The 19,312-nt window shown below is 55.9% G+C and overlaps 2 protein-coding genes across 2 annotated transcripts in view; both read right to left on the bottom strand.

The window, feature by feature from the left end:
- The window catches only part of IGDCC3 (immunoglobulin superfamily DCC subclass member 3), a 40,717-nt gene extending 27,349 nt beyond the window's left edge, over positions 1 to 13,368 (bottom strand). Inside the window, exons 1-3 of the mRNA XM_040642639.1 lie at positions 13,287 to 13,368; positions 12,604 to 12,828; positions 10,044 to 10,349 (exon numbers count right to left, since the gene is read on the bottom strand). Coding sequence (XP_040498573.1) covers positions 10,044 to 10,349; positions 12,604 to 12,828; positions 13,287 to 13,368 — 613 coding nt within the window. The remainder of the gene's footprint in view (positions 1 to 10,043; positions 10,350 to 12,603; positions 12,829 to 13,286) is intronic.
- A 2,652-nt stretch (positions 13,369 to 16,020) lies between these two features.
- Positions 16,021 to 19,312, bottom strand: part of IGDCC4 (immunoglobulin superfamily DCC subclass member 4) — a 31,623-nt gene continuing 28,331 nt past the window's right edge. The window contains exons 21-22 of the mRNA XM_040642638.1: positions 18,905 to 19,066; positions 16,021 to 18,153 (exon numbers count right to left, since the gene is read on the bottom strand). Of these exons, the coding sequence (XP_040498572.1) occupies positions 17,743 to 18,153; positions 18,905 to 19,066 (573 nt within the window). The 3' untranslated portion in view covers positions 16,021 to 17,742. The remainder of the gene's footprint in view (positions 18,154 to 18,904; positions 19,067 to 19,312) is intronic.

Below are 19,312 nucleotides of genomic sequence, written 5' to 3'. Positions count from 1 at the left end.
CATGGACGCATGTCCATGGCAGGCAGGGCCACAGGCCAGAGCACATGCCCCAGGAGTTATCAGCCTCCCCAAACCAAGAGCCTTCAGGCTGGGCATGGGGGCGGGAATGGAGACTCGCAGCAGAGGTCAGGTTGCTGGGGAGCGACTATGAGGACGCCCTGAGCACCCAGGGATGCTGAGGGATCCCAAGAGGATGTGTTTCGTGCTTCCCAGAAGTACAGGTCCCCTGTTTCTGGCTGTCACCCCAAGACCCAATGCCCGCCCTGATCCAAGGACCCCAGCAAGAACTGTCCCCCTGCCCTTGCCAGTAAGGCCCCCTGCACCCTTCTAGCAGGCACGGCCTGCCCCTCCCTGCTGGGCTGCTCAGGTTACCAAGAAGCCGGCTGCATGTGAAGCCTGCCATACAACCCATTGTTCAGTGGGGCCAGGAGGGCAGGGGCCCAAACGCAGACCCCTCCTCCAGGTTGGGGTGGGGGCAGATTCTCCCAGCCACCCCAGCAGGCAGGGACCACAGCCTTGGGTTGTGGGAGAGAGGCATCCAACTCCAGGAGGCCTTAGGCCACCTTGCCCAGGCAAGGGGACGGCACAAGGACAATCAGCAGCCTGGCTCGGTAGGCTGATTATGGCTCTTCTTTACTCCCCCCCCCCCAACAGGACCCCTGGGGAAAAGGATCCTTCTCTAGCCACACCAGTTCCTCTCCTGTGATTTGTTCTGAATTTTCAAACAAAGAGTAATTATGACAGATGTGGAGCAATCAGCGTCATTATGCGGAAACAAGAAAGGGAAAGGGAGCTGAGGGGGCCCCACAGGGGAGGGGAACTTGTCTTTCCTCCTCGGGAAGAAGCAACTCCCACCTCCACCGCCAGCAGCCCCAGCACCTCTCAGCTTCCTTTCCTGCCAGGAACCTGTATCCGCACTCAGAGTAAGGCAAGCCTTCTCAGTGCAGAGCCTCCCCGCCGAACCGGCCCTCCACACTGTGGGCTCCGGCAGAGGCTTGGGGTGGGGGTGGCATGTAGCCCAGCCTGGCCCAGCTGGAAGTGGCTCCCACTCTGGCCAGGGTTCAAGGCTGTGCTCCCGACACTCCTCATCTCCACCCAGTACGCGCCAAGGTACCCAGCTCTGTTTCTGAGGCATTAATTCTGATTATGTTCTTAAGGGACTCTAGCCCCCTCTAAAGACCCTCAGGCCATTGAACTTTGGGTCAGGCCGACCTGGGTTTAAATCCCAGCTTCCCTGCTCACACTGTGTGCCCTTGGGCAAGTTAATTAACCGTTCTGGGCTTCTGTTTACTCATCTGTAAAATAGGGCTAGTAATACCTATTAATGGAAATGTTGTGGGAATTTAGTAAATTAACACATCAGGGGCTTAGGACAGCACCGCCCCATATTACTAGGAAGACTTCAACGAGTTAGTTCAGGGCAAGTGCCAGGACATATGTGGACTTTGAATCACAAGGCTCAGCATCCAACGTGCTTTGAAAGCTTGGAGGCCCTCTGAAACAGGCCGTGGACATCAGGAGCCCACACTCAGCGCTCCCCGGTCAACACTCACATCTAGAACTGCAGCCACGAATAAAGCCTGGGGCAGGGCAGGGCAGGGCGCAAGAACAGAAGGATGTGTCCATTGTAGCGGCTTCCCCTCGGTGCCGGTGCTGGGAGCAGACAAAAGATCCCTCCCTTCCCCAACGGAGAGGCACCAGGCAGGTGAGAGGTATGCCGCAGCAGAGAGGCTCTCTTACCTGCCCAGGCTGGAGAGCTAGCCGTGTCCTTGGGCAGGTCACCTACTTGGGGACTCAGTTCTCAAGTCTGTAAAATGAGAAGCTTGGACCAGATGAGCTCCAAAGTTCGTCCCACTGCTCTGGACGCCTGTGGTCCCACTGGAGGCTGGGAAGCCCTCCAAGGTCCCAGCCAGACAGGGATTTGAGGGTTCTTTTGCTGCAGCCCGCAACTCAGTGAAAGGGCAAGGACTCGGTTCTCTCTCTCTCTCTCTCTCTCTCTCTCTCTCTCTCTCGGTGGTCTGCCCCTCCTCTCCATTTAGGTGGTCTGGTCTCTGTCTGCCCACCCTAAGGCCCTGGAGCCTCTCGCTGGTCCCCCCCTCACATTCCAATGGCCTTGGGGCAGCAGCCAGACCAGAAAGTCCAGTTCCTGCCCATTATCACTGCTCGCATCTGTACTGCAACCCAACACCAGCATTCCAGAGCTCGGCCTGGGGCTGCCCCCACCACCCACCGTGGTCAGTGTCCGGGCTCAGAGACAGGCCCCAAGCAGGGGCCAGTGTTCTCAGATTCCTCCCAAGGAAGGTCTGCCCCCAGAGGGCTCCCGCTAGCGGGGGAGGCCATGGACCATTTCCGTGGGGGTCATCTTTGAACCTCACCCTCTGTCTCTCCTCTTCTTATCTCTTTGCTCTGTGCCCAGGCCTGAGCTCACCTACTTTTGCTCCTCAGAGGGTTCTCTCTCTCCCAGCACAGCGGAGGATGGTGGGCACAGAAGTTGCCATGATTGGAGAAACAGGCAGGAGGGAGAGAACGGTAGAGAGAGGAGCTGGAGAAAGGACAGGGCATGCGAAACAGGGGCTGAGGGATAAAGACAAAGATGCTAAGCATGGCCTCACAAGAAGGCAGGGGTGGAGGGCAGTTTGTGGGAGAGTGTCAAGGGAACCCAGATCCAGAGAAGAGATAGAGAAAAGTGCGTGGGAGAACCCTTTGCATCAAATTTTTCTCCCCCTGCCTGAATTGGGTGGCTGGCTGGCTGGCTGGCTGGCTGGTAGTAGGCCCATACTCCCCACTCCCTCCCTCTCCCTGGGGTCTGGGGTCTGGCCAGGAGCTCCTCCTGCTTGCCCCTCTTCAGACCTTTGCTCAACCCCTGCCTTTCCCCCTCCACTGGTCCCAGCAGCATGTGTCCAGGCACCTTCCTCAGGAAGCCACTGGGACTGCACCCATCTGTCTTCTGTCCTCCCCTTATATGTGAGGGCAGTCACAAAGCCTCATAAATAAATAAGAGTATGGCCTCGACTCCCAAGGTGCCCTGGCCAGGACCGCACGCCGGGAGGGAAGCCCCCACCCTCCACCAGAGACCTAGGGCTTGTCTCCCTCTCCTCTCACCTCAGCTGGCTGCATAAGTGCCAGTCCTTGCAGGACCTAAAAATCATCTGCCACCGCCTCTCGCCCTGTGCCTGCGCCGTCCACTCTGGACTTTCGGTCTGGCCACAAGGCCCAAGGGAAACCCTTGGAGAAGAGACGGACCCCACTCCTGGGCCCCATGCACCTCCTTCAGGCACACACCTGTCTGCTCAGGCCCCCACACGGGTCCACGTGGCAGCACGCACACGCTGCCGGTCTCCACATTCCCGGTTGCAACAAGGCTACGGCCGGAGAATCTTAGGGTGCCCTCGGAGATTTACACGACACAGACATTTTTGGAATCACTCGGTCCGGTCTACACAAAGACAGCAGTGAGCTGTTTGGTTTTCCATCCTGGGTGCCCTTCTGTTCCATTCTACTTTGGTGAAGCCTGTGTAGAACAGCCTTCAAGCTGCTGTGAAAAGTTTCTCTCTCTTTTACACACGGGGCTGGGGGCCTGTTTCATTTGCAGGCTGCAAATGCCTCTCCTATTCACGGGCCCACATTCCCAGCCAAGGCGCCCGGCCACGGACAATGCCGGGAACAGGAACAGAGGAGATTTGCACATTGTGTTCAAGGGGCCAGCTGGCTGCCTGCGACAGTGGAGCCAAGGTGTGGGAACCAGAAGCATTCGACTTCCACATTCAAGTCCTGCGGGTGGGGGCGAGTGGGGCCCTCCCCCCTCAGCCGGGGCCAGCGTGGCTAGGGACAGGGGGCCTCCCCCAGCCGGGGAACGAAGTCCAAGGCAGGAGACCCCGAGACCCAGGCCTGAAGGGTACCAAGCACTTTGGTCTCCGCTTCACGCCCCATCTGGCGAGGAAGAGTCTCCGTCCGTCTGGAGATAAACACGCACAACAGCCGCCCCACGACCGTGCCCTGAGTGTGCTGTATTCCCCTGCCGATCCGCCCCACTCACAAGCTTCTGTCCCTTTGAGCTATGCTATCAATTACAAAGCCAGGAGACACACACACACACACACACACACACACACACACACACACACACAGAAAGCAAAAGAGAAGCAGCAAGAGAAACAAGAGAGAGAGAGCTTTGCACCCGGAGGGCCACATGTTCATTTAGTTTTTACCAAGCTCCACAGGCAGGGGACGTGGGAAATACAAAAGAGAAGCCCTTTAGGAGCTTAAAATCGAGTTGAGGAGACAGATGGAATATCCAGCCACAAAACAGTTACTTAACAATGTAAGCAGCCATCGCCCAGAGGAAGGCTGAGCCTGAATGCCACAGACCGCAAACACTCCCCGCCTTACAGGGGAGAAGAAATTGCTGTAAGCTAAGTGGTCTTCGGGGAGGTACCGGCTAAGGGACAAACAGGGGCAAGAAGAGACCGGGAAAAGGCCCGCAAAGGCAAGCGCGTCCCAAGGAACGCTGGATGGCAAGCAAGCCTTCACACCTTAGGGCAGAGAGGGCCCGAGTCCAAGCACGGCTCTCACAACGAGGAACGCAAACCCCAGAGAGCGTGAGAGACTGGCCCAGAGCCACACAGGACCCCCGGTGTCCGGCGAGGGGCCCTTCCGTCACACCTGTCAGCTGCTCAGGAGTGTCAGAGGAGCGCCAGCGTGGGGTATGGACCGGCAGGTGAAAAGGGCCTGACCCTCACGCGTTTGCCCGACGCTGGGTTATGCACAGGTGAGCTGCCAGCGAGGAGAGCCGGTCTCCGCACTGCCAGCCGCTCCTCACACCGGTGACACGTCCGCGGTGACACCTGCTTCCTGCTCTACTCCGGAGGCAGATATGTGAGTCTGAGAGGCAGTGGGGAGGCTTCCTCAGGGCCACCGCAGCTGAGCTGCCCCTCAAGGAGGAGAGAAAAGCTTGGGCTCCATATGCCAGGCCTGAGGGTCCAACCTCCAGGTGACATAGGCCTCTGGGGTTCCCAGCCACTGCGCCAGGAACCACTTCCCTCCACAGCCCACTGCCCTACCCTACACTCCGGGGTCCCCTCAAGACACTGAACCCCCCCACACAAACTGTTCTCCCCATTAGCTCCAGCCCACGGTTCCCTGCCACCCACCTCCGACCTGGTTCCTCAGATCTGTGTCCAGACCCTGATCGCAGAGACACACAACCACGGATCTTACTGCTGAAAGCGGGTTCCAGAGTAGCTGGTTAAACCGCTTTCCCTCCGACGGGTTGAGAATGAATTGGACTTTAGAAGTGGGTATCTGAGGGCCTGAGAAGTCGGTGGAGGCAGCAGGAGACTCCCTCTTGCCACACCCCCAGCCTCTTTCTAGGAGTCTGGGTTCACGGCGGGTCTTCCTGGAATAGCCACAAGAGGAGCTCAGCACTTCGCCTTTCTCAGAAGAATAATGCTAATATTCAAGGAACCCTTCCTAGGTGCCCTGCACTGTGCTAAATTCTTTACCCAGACTATCACAGGTAATCCTTACAACGTTCTTTGTTGGTAAGTACTATTTCCTGCATTTTGAAGACTCTGAGAGGTTAAGGGGCGCCTGGCTTGCTCAGTCAGTAGAGCATGCAACCCTTGATCTGGGGGTGATGAGTTTGAGCCCCACGTTGGGGGTAGAGATTACTAAAAAATAAGTAAACTTTAAAAAAATAAGTGATGTGTAAACAACTTGCATTGGAACTTAAAAAGATTAAAAAAATATTATATATATAAAATAAAGACCCCAAAAGGGTAAGCGACTTGCCCCAGTCCATCGAGGGGGGCATATTTGCTTCTGCAGTCCACCCTCACAGCCGCCGCGGGGCCCGCCCGGCCAGGACAGCCCCACGCGGGGAAGGAGGCATCCCGGCTCCTTGAGAACCTGGCCACCATCTAGACAGACTGAACCCCGCCCTGAATGAGGGGCCAGTACCTAGGCCTGACACCACTACTTAACGACCATTTTCTAGAGGCCAAGCCCCCGTGCCAGGTTTTACACCCAATCAGTTCATTTCATCCGCCAACAGCCCCGACCGGCTGACGGAGTTATGGCTGTTTTTCAGTTGAGGGCCCAAAGGCTCAGGACGGTTAGGAACTCACCGGTGAGCGGCAGGGCTGGGGCTCCAACCCACATTCTACCGACCTCACCGTGCCGCCCGCAGACCCCCACGCCAGCCATCGTGGGCTGGGGGTGGGCTCTGCCCTAGCCCCTGTGGGCCAGCAGCAGCCGTCGGCGTCGCCTGGGCTCCGGTGAGACACGCAGACCCCCAGGCCTTGGCCTAGACCTGCTGACCCAAAATATGAATTTTATCAGGCTCCCCAGGTACTGCACGGGCACAGTAGAATTGGAGAAGTCCTGTTCCAGATGACATATATCTTTGCTCTGATTCTCCAAGGGGCCTGAGACCAGGAAGTGAAGGGCAGGGGCTGAGGGCGTCTGCCAGAGGGGAGCTAGGGGTGGGCCCCCCAATCATCCCCCCTCCTTGTATCTAACCCATCTTTTTTTTTTTTTTTAAGATTTCAGTTTTGGGGCGCCTGGGGTGGGTCATTCGGTTAAACGTCCCACTCTTGACTTCAGCTCAGGTCATGATCTCAGGGTGGTGGGACTGAGCCCAGTGCGGAGCTCACTTAGGATTCTCTCTCTCAGGGGCGCCAGGGCGGTGCAGTGGGTTGAGCACCCGACTCTTGGTTTGGGCTCAGGTCATGCTCTCAGGGTCCTGAGATCAAGCCCTTCCTCTTTGGGGTCATCCAGGTGCACAGACTTTAGCAGGGATGAGTCAATGCACCTGTTCCCACCAGGTCAGGTGATGCACATACCCCCCGCGGAGCCCTCCAGAGAGATGGCAGAGGGTCTCACAGGCCAACCCAGCTTCAGCCCATACTCTGAGGCTTGGCAGAATCCCCAGGCCCTCCCAGGAAGGAGTTAAAACAGAACAAGTTGCTCTCTGGCTCCAATAATTCCACTCCCTGGTAGATTTCCCTGGTGTACTTCTCACCGAATCCCAGTGAGGGAGAAAGCTGGGGGCTGGAACGGAGTCAGGCAGTTTGCTTTTGCTGGCAATGTCAGTAAAATCACCCTTAAATGAAGAATGAAGTATTGGCTCCCACGTGCCTCCTGTGTACTAGGCGAATCGTGGGGTGTGTCAGGCCTTACAACCAGCCCACAACGGTAGGAGTATATGAGCATTTCACAGGTGAGGAAACTGGCCCACAGAGAGGTTAACTTGTCCAGGCTCTGTCTCATTATTAACAAGTGTCTCAGTTTGCAGCCTCCAAACTATAAGCACATAGGACTGCAGGGCAGAGAAACCAGACGTGCTAGAAGCATGAATACTCTTAGGACCCTGAGCCACTCTGTCCTAAAAAGGAGATATTGGGAACCGAAGCCCCCAAGGAATCAGCCAGCATTGTAGCCCAACCTGGTCAGGCCATCTTTCAATGACAGCATCTGAGACCACTGGGATGGAAGAGGGGGCGTTCCTAGCTGTCGCCTCTGGCCCAGAGCTCAGATGCCCCAGCAGGACTGCCCCCACAGACCCGGACCCCCGTGTGCCCCACTGGCGAGTCCACTGGGTGGACCGCGTGTCTGTGAGCGGTGCTTAGCATGCCACTTCCCTGTCAGCCCCCAGGGAGCAGGCAGGAGAAGCAGGGGCTCCGGAGGACTCCTCGCACCTTTCAGCACGGCACCCTCCCATGTCACACAACACCTGCGGTGCCTGTGGGCACACGGGCAGGGAGTTGTTACCAAAGGAGAAAACTCGGGCGGCTAATCAGCTTTGGAGGTTTCTAGGGACATCGGCTTGTGAAGTGAGAAAAGGAGATCCAGCCACCCGGTTGCTTGGTATCCAAGCATTTCCCCATGGGGTCACAAGCCTTGCAGGGGAGAGAGAGGCCACAGCAGACTGTGGTGTTTAGAGGCAACCCCCCAGCTGTCCCCAGGACCCCAAAGGATTAACCAGGCTGACCTCACCCACTGGCCCCCTTCCCCCAGCCAGAGCCCACAGCTGAATTTCTTATAATGTAGGAGTTTAAGGAAACCAAACATCTTGAAGGTATTACCATTTATAGAAAAGCACATTTACAATTAGCTATATATAAACACCTGGGATTTATCTCCCAGAATTCTAGGCTGGCGATGCGGGGGCCAGTGTTGACACAAGCTGGGGAGAGTGTGGGGGTCCTCTCCCTGAGAAATCTCATTTCTGTCCGCGGCAAATCTTCCTGGGGGCCCCACCCTGCGTCCACGTCCACGCTTCTCTTCCTCACACCCGGCCATCTGCTCAGAGGCTGCACCAGCCTTCCCGGCACCACCAAGGGCTGGGGGTGAGGGGTCGCTGAGCCAGAAGTTATTCGGTCTCCAGGTCCAGGGCTGCCTCCCAGAGAGCTCCATATGGGGGCCTGAATCAGCCGTCTTTAGAACAAAGGGGCATCTTAAACTCAGTTGAGAGGGCTCCTGCCTCAGAACGATTCATCACTCACCAGCCATTCTGAGCGACTGTGCAAATGCCCTCAGAGCCAGGAAGAAACTCGCCGGCCATCAGCTGGGGAAGTGGCGACATGCCATAGGAGTTAAGCAGGAGGGGTAGGGTTCCGGCTGCTAGACTGCAGTCCGGCTCCTCTGCCTACCGCAGTGTCATGGGATCCCTCTAAGTCTTAGTTTCCTCATCTGTCAAAGGGGGGGGGCAAAGACTGCCTATTTGCCTGGGCCACTGTGATGACTGAATGAAATCATTCATGCAGAACACTGAGGCAGGGGACCCAGCACACAGCAAGGGCTTGGTAAGTGTTAGCTGGAATTACATCGGGCAGCTGGGTGGCTCAGTCGGTTAGGCAGCTGCCTTCGGTTTGGGTCATGATCTTGGAGTCCTGGGATCGAGCCCCAGGTCACCTCCCTGCCCAGTGGGGAGCCTGCTTCTCCCTCTGCCTCTGCCCACCTCCCATCCCTGCTTGTGCTCTCTCTCTCAAATAAATAAATAAATAAAATCTTTAAAAAATAGAATTATTACCAACACCTTTAAGGTGTGGCCTCTTTAAGCAGTGTCTTTAAGGGACACTCCCCCAGAAGTATGAAGTTGTGGGGTAGAGAACACTTACCACTTGCTAAAACTTTTGCCTTCTCTCAAGAGCAACGGTTCGCAAGCATGACACACACCCCGCCCCCCCGCCAGCCTGCCACCTTCAAGATTCACAGAGAATTCGGGTTTACACACCACAAATTAGAGAACAAACAGAATTTTTGCAGGACAGGGCAGCAGAACGCAGCCATCATCTCATCACAACAACTGGCGGTCCATCAGTGTGAGCAAAGCACTGTTCTAGCACCGAACACCCTGCCTGGCCCTTCCTCTCCCATGCAGAACACATCAGCTATCAAGTCACCACAAGGTACACTTTAAACACTTGCAATTTTATTGTCAATTATACCTCAATAAAGCTGAAAATTTGTTTTAAAAGTCACATTAGCATGAAGGTGAGTGGGAGTAATGTCATCGTTGTGATAACCTTGAAATTCAACTACAATGTTTTTTGTAAAACGAATTGTTGACGAGCTTCAGAATATCATTATCCTACCCAAAAGATTCGAAAGTCAGCACACAATTTAAAATTGCATGTAGCCAAATTACACTTCAACATTCTCTTAAATCACCCATAAAGCATGACAGCTGTTTCTTGAGACACAAGAATCCTGCTCAATGGACTGGGACGACCACAGTGTACAGCCACGTGGAAGCTAACACATGCTGACCCAAGAGTTGATAGAGCTGGCCCTCTTTCTCTCTCCCTCTCCCCCCAGCCGTGTGTGGCTATATTCTCGTCGAATCACATTCCAATCAATTCAATGAGCACAGGCTATAATTCCACCACCCCAAATGACTACTATGTACTTCTCAATGACCCATGCTGAGAAATGAGTCCTCCAGAAGACTGCAGAAGAGGGAACTGCTTCCCCTGCCCCCAACCCCTGGGCTGACCTGGATCCCCAGCCTGGGAAAAAAACAGTAAGGGGTGTCCACTTACTTGCAGCCTGGATTCGAGCCTTCCGGCTGACCACCAGCCCAAAGCGGTTCTGAGCCACGCACTCATAGTCTCCCTCATCAGAGGGGCTGCCTCCCCGATCCAGCCGGAAGTGATGGATCATAAGGGACCCATTGGCCAGCAAGGTGGAGTGGGTGCTCTCCAGCAGCTCCACCCCATTTTTCCTCCAGGTGATTCTCACTGGAGGGGTCCCCTCCACCCTGCAGCCCAGCACTATAGGCTGCCCAGGGACTGCGACATCATCACTTGGCTCCATAGCAAATGCCAGTTCGGCAGAGTGGCCAAGACCTATCGGGCAGGGGAGATGGAAGGAAAAGAAGAGGTTAGTGTGGATTGAACAGACAGGAAGAACTCCATACACAGGCGTCCCAAGTTCCCTGGATCTGTGCACCCAGCCCGTCTTTCAGTAATGTTAATAGAAATCTCTATTATATATAGAACTTTATGCATTACAAAGTGCTGTCTTATGCAGTATCGTTCTCCACCAGCAGACCATCTCAGAGAGAGAGATTATTTGTACCATTTCCTCTTTTTACAGATAAGGGAACTGAAGCCCAGAGATAATGAAGCAACGTGTCCAGGGTGTCACAATTAATAGTTACAAATCTGAGATCCAAAAGTAAGACTGATTCTAACACAGCAGCTGCCACTTCTGTGATCACTCTGACTAAACACCGAAGCTTCACAGACTTCCAGGGTGTGACCTTAGGCAAAGTGTTTAACCTGTCCTAGCTTCCCAGTCCTTGGGTGTTTAAATCAGGAACATAACGTAGCTTGTGTCATAGAGTTGTTGAACAAGATGAACAGACTCAGAGTGACCATGAAAACAAAGATAAAGTGAATTAGTAAGAAATCATTGCTTATTTTTGCTGGCAAAACCATCTGAGAGCTCGTCTGATGCCTGGCAGGGAGCAGGATGTGTGGGCCCAGTAGCAGGTACAGGCTAGGCTGTGGGCCAGCCCTACTGCCTCTCCCCTAAGATGCTCTGGGTTTTGGTTTGTGCTGATTGGTTTGCCTTTGACATAAGGAGAATTGAGGGGTACCAAGCGACAACTCAGCTTTCCCAAAATCCAGGAAGAGCCAGGTTTCTAGAATCCTTACCCCCAGCGACCTCACCGCTCCTGTAGAACAAAACCGAGCTGGAAGAAGAGAAAGGGAAGGAAGAGAGAGGGAAGAAGGTGATCGGCAGTCAGGAGAAGCCCGACAGGAAGGACAAGCGCTCCAATCCCAGGCGTGATGCCAAGTCCCCAACTTCTCCAGCGAGCAACTTACCAGACCAGTTACAACTTCACTCTGGGAGGAATGAACCCACCTGGTCTGAAAGGGCAGCCACAGACCCCTCGTCACATTTCCAGGGAACTAGCGATCCTGGAGCTGGCCCCTCCCCCAATAGACCAGCGCCCTCCCTGGTTGGGGGAGATGGAAAGTGGGTGGGGAGAAAGGCGGAGGGGGACTGGGGTTACGGACGATTCCCCCAGGCACAGGGATATGTAATATTTTAGGACATTTGAGGGTCACAACCTTTCAAACCCCTACCCACCCTTCCCCTGCCCTGCGTTTCAACTGTTTCAGCCCCCAACCCAACCCCGGTAGAGCAGTCGAAGGATAAAGTTTCTCCTAGATGCGGACGCGATATTCTGCTCCTCCGGAGCTGAGAGGAGAGAATACCGCCTAGACGAGTGTCTGCTGAGAACCTGGGGTGGGAGGGGAAGGGCCTAGATGTGCGCTCCTCTCCCGTGAGATGGGCCCATTACAGCCCCTGAGGGAACAGGGTGGCGGTGACGGAGCCCTGGGCAGCAACGCGGGCAGGCCCCCAAGCCTGGGGCCAGGGGCGCTCTGCCGGCGCACCCTCCGGGGACCGGCAGGCACGTGAGCGTCCCCGCCGCTCGCTCCCTCTCGGTCGGCTTCTCTTCCCCTTCCCCAGCTCGCGCGGTCTCTCTCGGGTCTCCGCCTCCCTCCGCGCGGCCCGCGGGACTCTGCCTCCTCCTCTTCCTCGGTCTCCGCCGCGCACTCCCGGTGCCAGCCCCAGCTCCAGACCCGGGACGTGCCCCCTCGGACCCGCCTCCGGCCCTCGGTCGGCTGCGTTCGGTCTCGGCCGCCTCGGGCTTCTCTGGCCCACCGCCGGGCTCCGCGCACCCCCGCCCGCCCCCTCGGACGGGACTCAGCCCTGAGGTGCCCCCGGCTCGTTTCCCCCTCTCCCCAACTCCCGCCCGCCCGCCTAGCTCCTGCTTTGCCGCGCTCTGTGCTCCTCGGTCCGGGCTTGCGTCCTGCCCGAGTCCTGGAGCCTCAGCGCACTGAGCCGAAGTCTCTCCTCGGGGGCCGCGCGCGTCCTCAGCATCCCCCTGCCGGCCCGGCCGCCGGCCTCGGGGGCCTCTCCCCGGGCTCCGCCCCGTCCCGCTCGGCTCCCCTTCTCGGACAAGTCCCTCCCGCCCCGGGTCCGCCCGCAGGTCCGCGCCGCTCTCCCCAGGTCCGCCCCCTCGCGCCCGCCTACTCCCTTCTCGCCCTTCCCGGAGCTCCGTCCGCTGCGGCCCGGGGCGCTCACCGTCGCTCGGCACGGGCAGCAGCAGCGGCAGCAGCAGCGGCAGCAGGAGCCGGCGCGGCGCGGCGCGCGGAGCAGCCATGGGGTCTCGGTCCACTCGGCTCGGCGACGCGCGGCTCCGGGGCCTCTGGCGGCTCACAGCGTCCCGCGGGGCCGGCGCCGGGGCCGGGGCCGGGGCTCCGGCCGGGGCCGAGCCCGGGCGGCGGCGGGCTGGGGCCACATGCCTGCCTAGGAGCGCCGGGGGCGCAGGGGGAGCGCCGCTTGCGCCATCTTGCACCCACCCCGGCGATCTGTCAGCCTCGCCCGGGGTGCGCGCTCCGCACTCGCACCGCCCGCGCCCGCCCCGCCCTCCTCCCTCCGCCCGCCGCCCCCCTTCCCTCCCCTCCCGGTCCCCTCCCCCAGCCCCTCTCCCCGGAGGCCGGGTCTGGGGAACAAAAGAGCCGGCGAGCGCTTTAAGCGGCCGGACATTCCCGGCTGCGCGGCGGACGCGCCCCCTGCGCTTTGAACTGTGGCTGGAGCGGCCGGCGCCGTCCCGGGCTGCTGCCCTGTACCCCCTGCCCGCGGGCCAGGCCCGGACTTGGGGGGCTGGGGAAGTGAAGACCCAGCAGACTGTCAAGTGGGTCCGGGCTGCGGAGAAACACGCAAAGCCGTGGGGTCTGCTCTGACCCCCACTCTTTCTGCTGCACCCTCCTCCACCATGTCCAAGTGTGTATTTTCGAAATAATCCCCTAAAAGCTGCACAAACTTGTCAAAGGTTCGGTTTTCCATGGTTTGTGGTCCTGCCACCCAAGGGCTGGGACGTTTAGCTACAAGACTGGACTCTCTGCACTGCAGAGTTCTGGCGCTCGGGTGGACCGGAGGTAGAAGGGGTAGGAAGGCAGCTTCCCCCAGGGCCCTGGGATAGCAGATGCAACAGGGACAATGAGAACGCAAAAGTAACCTGGGTTCCGACTCCAGTTCTGCCTGCTGTCTAGCCCAGCCAACCAGGGCAGTCACTCTCTGAGCTCATCTGAAAGATAAAGATAATCCGATCTCTCCTGCTCACCGCTACGGATATTTAAAGGACAAGGGTCCTAACAAATGACCTGGTAACTGGAAAAGCAAACTGAAAGTCAAAACTCTCAATAACATTTCTATGTCACAAAGAAGACTCTCCATGTTTCATGTCAGAGAACACATGAGCAAGGAGCACCCGAATTTTAGGGAAAATAGACATGTATTACCTCCTGGGAGCTACATACCCATTTTAACCCTCAGAGGTCTTGAATCTTGGCCACTCATGATTAAATGGTCTTCTGTTGAGTCCAGCATGATGAGCCAGTCCATCTGCTAAGTTCTAGGAGCAGGGGATTTAAAGACGGTAGTCTTTGCCTCACTCAGCTATTTCTTCCTCTCACATTGGACTGGGATGAGACTAGGTCTCTCTATTGATACCAACTCTGGAATCTTGGAATCAGGAACCATACATAAACCTAACTTTGGTGCCGATGAGTGAAAAAGTGCAGGCCTCCAGAGATCGGATAAGTTTACTAATGATGGGGTTTGCGCAGCCCAGGGACTCCTCACTCTGCAGTAGCGACTGGCAGATGAGTCTGGGAGGCAGGACTTGAGGCATATGAGTGAGCAATGGGAGGCAGTGGAGAAATTCAAGGTCAGGGGACACACCCAAACCCCAAACAGATTTCATTGTGAGGAAGGGCAGGAATGATGGTCCTCCACTGGCCACAGTAGAGGGAGGGAAGAGGGGGGCTGCCTGGGCCCAAAGTCCTGGACCTCCCTCCTGCTGGGCTTGAATTCTCAACAGCCCCTTCTTGGCTTGTCCTAGACTCACAGAGGTCAAATTGGTGTCCTGAGTTGCTGTCATTTTAAATTCATTTTGACAAGTGTTTAATTCTTCTTTATCACAACCCTTGGTCTGAGAGTGATATGCAAATAATGGCTATTCTGCTGCATACAAAATGTGCAGTATCTCTCCCTATGATCTGTCAATTAACACGGGTCTGGCCCATCAGCCACTTTAGGGGTGGTCCCGGCCAAGGCAGCCTCTGGCTCTTGATTCCGTCAGTAGAAAAGCATGCACCAACCAGGCTGTAAAGATCTTAGCAGAGCATCTGCCAGCCACCGTCCTGAGATGCATGCGAGGTGTGGGAGCGGAGTTTTGCGTGTGGCTGCGTGCCCGTGTTTGAGTTAATGGATCCGAGGGTGTTTGTGAAGGTGAGCATGCACGCGCGGGTCTCTAAGCTCGTAGGCACACTGCCCGTATGAGTGAGTATGCAGCCAAGGAGCAAGTCTGGAGACCAGAATTATACAGAAGAATAGTTGTTAAGCCCAGATATCTGGAGTTGCTCGTTCACGCCTCCCTTGCACCCAAGGAAGTTAAAAAAAAAAAAAAAAGTGTGCCCAGAGATCCCCAGAAAGCCTAAAAGAGTGCCGTCAAAGAAAGCATCTTTCCTAAGTTTAAGTCCTTTTCCTAAGTCCCTACTGAGGGAGAAGGATGGTCCGGTTTTTTCCCATGACTACCTGCTCTCCACCCTCAAAACCCCAGCATTTCCCATCCTGGCAGGAAATACATTCTCTAGGGCAGAAGGACTGAGGAAATTCTAGTCATTCCACGTTTTTGGAAAATAGTTTATTAATTCATTATAGGGACAGATACATGATCAATGCCTTGGCTTAACACTAAAGAATATCATAGTTGTGAGGAGGGGGAAAAAAAGGCTGGAAAAAGAATTAAATAATATGGCGTAAACTAAATACAGACAAATAAATGAGCAGGTACCGATTACACTTGTCATGCATCAAGAAAAGGAAGGTTTCTAAATGAGACTCAAAAAACGTAAGGCATCGATGGTAGGTGACAAAGGGATTAATACCCTGTAAAAGGCCAATAGACTCTTTTCTAATAAAAATACTGCTACAAAGACACAAACCTAACACTTCCAAATTACCCAGAGCCCAAATCATATATAATGCTAGTGAGTAATGGCCACTTTCTTATCAACTGTGAGTTATAGGCAGATACCAGATTTATTACTTATTTGCTTTTGAGAAACAATTTTCCACCCAACCTAATGGGTTATAAATTGTCTCATTTGCAGCTATTTAATTTAAACCAGAACCTCAGTGCCTGTTAAACAAGAACATGAAAAATGACTATGTGGTGTAATGCTAAGAGCCTACTGTTAAAACAGCCATTTGATTCAGGGCAGTGTTTTTTTTTTCCTTTTGGAAAAAAAAAAAATCAAACCAGCAAAATAAAACGAGGCTTTTGACCTTCAGAGCAATGGCGAAACACATACAGTGGCGTCGGCCACGGTGACGCTGGATGCCACAGAAAGAGTACAAGTGACAATTCCGTCTTCAACGAGCTACAGACCAGCATGAATTATCTGCGGCGCTCTCACAGGCTGGCTGAAGCAGGGGAGGGGAAGGAAATGTAGGTGCCGATGTCAGTCGGAGTGACACCCGAGTGTAATAAACACAGATGCTGAAGGGTCTGAGGGCGCTGCAACTCTGCTTGAGAGACGTGTCACCATTAAAAAAAAAGAAGGAAAGATAGACTGGTTATTTCTAATTTGGCCCAGAAGCCGGAGTTAACCCTTGATGTGCCAATCAGTTAAAAAGATGCATTTAGGGAGAAAAGCCCCCACATCCTATGCTCCAAGGAGAGGCTGGGGCGCAAAATCAAACAAATGACCTTGTCTTCTCTACACAGGAGATAGAAGTCCAGCTTGTCCCTGTGTGACAGGTCAACAGAAAATGACTTTACGATTGAATTTAAAGAAAACAACAACAACAACAAAATGAAATGAGCCAATTACCCTTGTCCTGTGCAAAGGCCTCAGTGCCAGCCCCCAGAGGGGGAAATTCCTCTCACCCCCATCCATCAGCTCCTGTTCCAGGGGCAGAAAGTGGGAGGGAAGATGCTGGGCAGTGGTGCCCCTAATCCCCACTCTCCTTCTCCCCCCATTTTGGCTTCAGCTGGGAAGGAAGGTCCCAAACCCCTCCATCCAGGAACCTTACCTCCCTGCCTCAAAGGGAGGGGGTCACTTCCCCCCTTTCCCTGTCTTAGAAGTCCCCCTCTGTGACATGGATCCCCCAACTCCAAGGAGAATCCTCCTATCTCAACCCCAGGGAGAAAGATGCAAGGGAAACTGGACGATTTTCTCCAAACCCACACTGGGAGCGGGCAGTCTGCCTGGGGAGGGGGTATATGGCGGCACAGAGAAGAGGGGCAGGAGGATGGCCCGGGAAGCGAATGGCGGACACAGAAGTCACGCTATGGCCTCAAAGCAGACATGAGGTAGTCATGTTGTTAGGGAAGGAGGCGGAGATTGAACCCAGGCAGGTGAACCACGTGATGTGGTCCGGGAGAGATGTGGGAGACAGCAGAGACAGACAGGAGACAGAGAAACGGAGGAGGAGAAAGGAAGGAGTATGTGGGAGGAAGAGGAGGGCAGCAGGACTGGGAGCAGGGCTGACCGGAGACAGAGCCCTAGAGCAGCAGAGGAGAAGGGAGGACAGGAGAGCCAGGGCAAGCGGATTTCCAAAACCAGGCACTTCCCAAACGACAAAAGGAACTGCAGAGTTGCTCTGAGGGGAGCCAGAGTCACCCTCTCAGCCTGGGCAACAGGGATGCGGGCAACGGGTAGTGATGCGACGAAGATGCCAGGCATTCAGAGCCTACTGCGCTCAGCCCAGCCAGACCGGAAACTGGGCCGGGGCTGTCTTTGTCAGACAGGGCATTGCAGACACTCTCAGAGTGCGTAATAAACGGCTGGGTGACAGAGGTGGGGGGCCCCCAGGGCTGGGGGCTGACCACTCTGGGGCACTGTCCTGACCTGGAGGATCAATTAGGCCACAGTGACCGCTACCTGGCCAGGGGCTCGAAGCCCACCAGCCAGCACACGCATACATCAAGTACAGCCGGCCCCCAGGGCCCTCCCACAGGACATGTGCCACAGAGCGCGGGGGGAGTGGCTACTCCATTCCTGCCTCTCCCCACAGCCACAGCAGCCAGGCAGGCTCCAGACGGCGTGACGATTTTCCGGAACGGCAGGTACACGGGCGTACATACTCAGCCACACGTGCCACGTCCCATGATCCATACTAGCCTGCCCCAAACTGCACCCTCTAGGGGAGCTAGGCAGAGGAGGGGACCGGGGCTCTGGGCAGGCCTGGGCTGGTTCCTAGAGGGCAGGGGGCCTTTGGCTGGCAGCTGCTCCCGGGGGCCTCCTCCAGAGCCTCACTGGGCTGGAGCTCGGGGTATGGATAAGAAGCGCCGGCCGCCTCTGGCAGGCAGGTGAGTCTGTCTGGCCCAGTGGTTGCCTGCTCACACCCTCCCAGCTCCCTGTCCAGCCAGTCTGCCCCCTGCCCTAGATCCACGACTCCCGACGTGAGGTCAGGAGCCTCCGGAGGCAGGGGATCTTCAGGTTCCAGGTCTTGGAGGTGGAGGTCAGGGTTCCCTTTGGATGCACTAAAGTCAGAGTGGACAATGACTTCAGCCTCCACCTGATTCCTGCAGGCCGGGGGCGGCTTCTTCCTGCCATTGCCCTGGTCAGAGCAGAGAACATAAAGACAAGGTGACCATCGCTGAGAGTGACCATCAGAAGAATGACCAACAGGGGCGCCTGGGTGGCTCAGTTGGTCAAGCATCCCACTCTTGGTTTTGGCTCAGGTCATGGGTCCGGGGACTGGGCTGGCTTTTGGCTCTGTGCTCAGCGGGGAGTCTGCTTAAAGATTCTCTCCCTCTGCCTCCCCTCTCCATTCACTCTCTCTCTTTCTCTCTCTCTAAAATAAATAAATAAATAAATCTTAAAAGGAAAGAAAAAGAATGACCAACATACTTGGGGCAGAAAAGGACTGACGCACTCCCCCAAGCCCCAGAGCGCAGTGACTGTCATACAAGAGATGAGATCAGGCCCATGCGAAGGCAGGGAAAAGGGCATACTACCCATTTGCCCTTGCCCAGAGTTGGAAAAGTACCAGATTTAGTCAGAGCCTCAGTGCATAGGAGGAAAGGCAGATGCCCTCAGCCCAGGCTCACCCGCAGATCCATGGTAATACTGCTGGGGCCCACTTAGGCATCAGGAGAGGAGCGGTGTCTCCAATCCAGAGGAGACACAGATTCTCGCAAACGGCCTACCCTCCACCCACCCATCTTTAGAGGCTCCAGGAGCCTCCTAGCTAGACTTCCATCCCCATGGAAGTTACCGTCGGGGGTCACCAGAAAAGTCACTACTTGCTCTTCACAAGCACAGAGCCCCTTCTCTCCTTTCCTCCCCGTCCCTCCCAGGGCACTGACCTTTATGGCGTCATACACCAGAGCCTGCAGCAAGAGCGTCTGCCCCGTTCCAGCAGGGGGCAGCAGGGCCCGGGTCAGAGAAGGCATGGTGCCTGCTTGGGGCAGCTCACAGCCCGCCCAGGAACCTGCCCAGCTTGGCCCACCTGGCTGAGCCCAGGAGATCTGAGAGCAGAGAAAGACATGGGAGCGCTGAGGGTTTGGCTGGGAAAGGGGAGCCTAAGAGAGGCAAGTAGATGGAGACTCTTGGCCTCCTGGCCACCTCCCCGCTAAGGCTGTGAGGAGGGACCAAGAGTCTGGGGGTGAATGTGAGAATGGAGAAGTCCTCCTGCAGAAAAGCCCAGTACCACAGGCTCTGGCAAAGCCTAGAGGTGTCCAAGCCAGGCAGGGTCTCCTTCACCACAAAGGCAG

Source organism: Ursus maritimus, unplaced genomic scaffold (assembly GCF_017311325.1).
Source record: "Ursus maritimus isolate PB19 unplaced genomic scaffold, ASM1731132v1 scaffold_27, whole genome shotgun sequence".
NCBI lineage: Eukaryota > Metazoa > Chordata > Mammalia > Carnivora > Ursidae > Ursus > Ursus maritimus.
The sequence above is the reverse complement of the archived record's forward strand: the minus strand, read 5'-3'. Positions and strand labels throughout refer to the sequence as shown.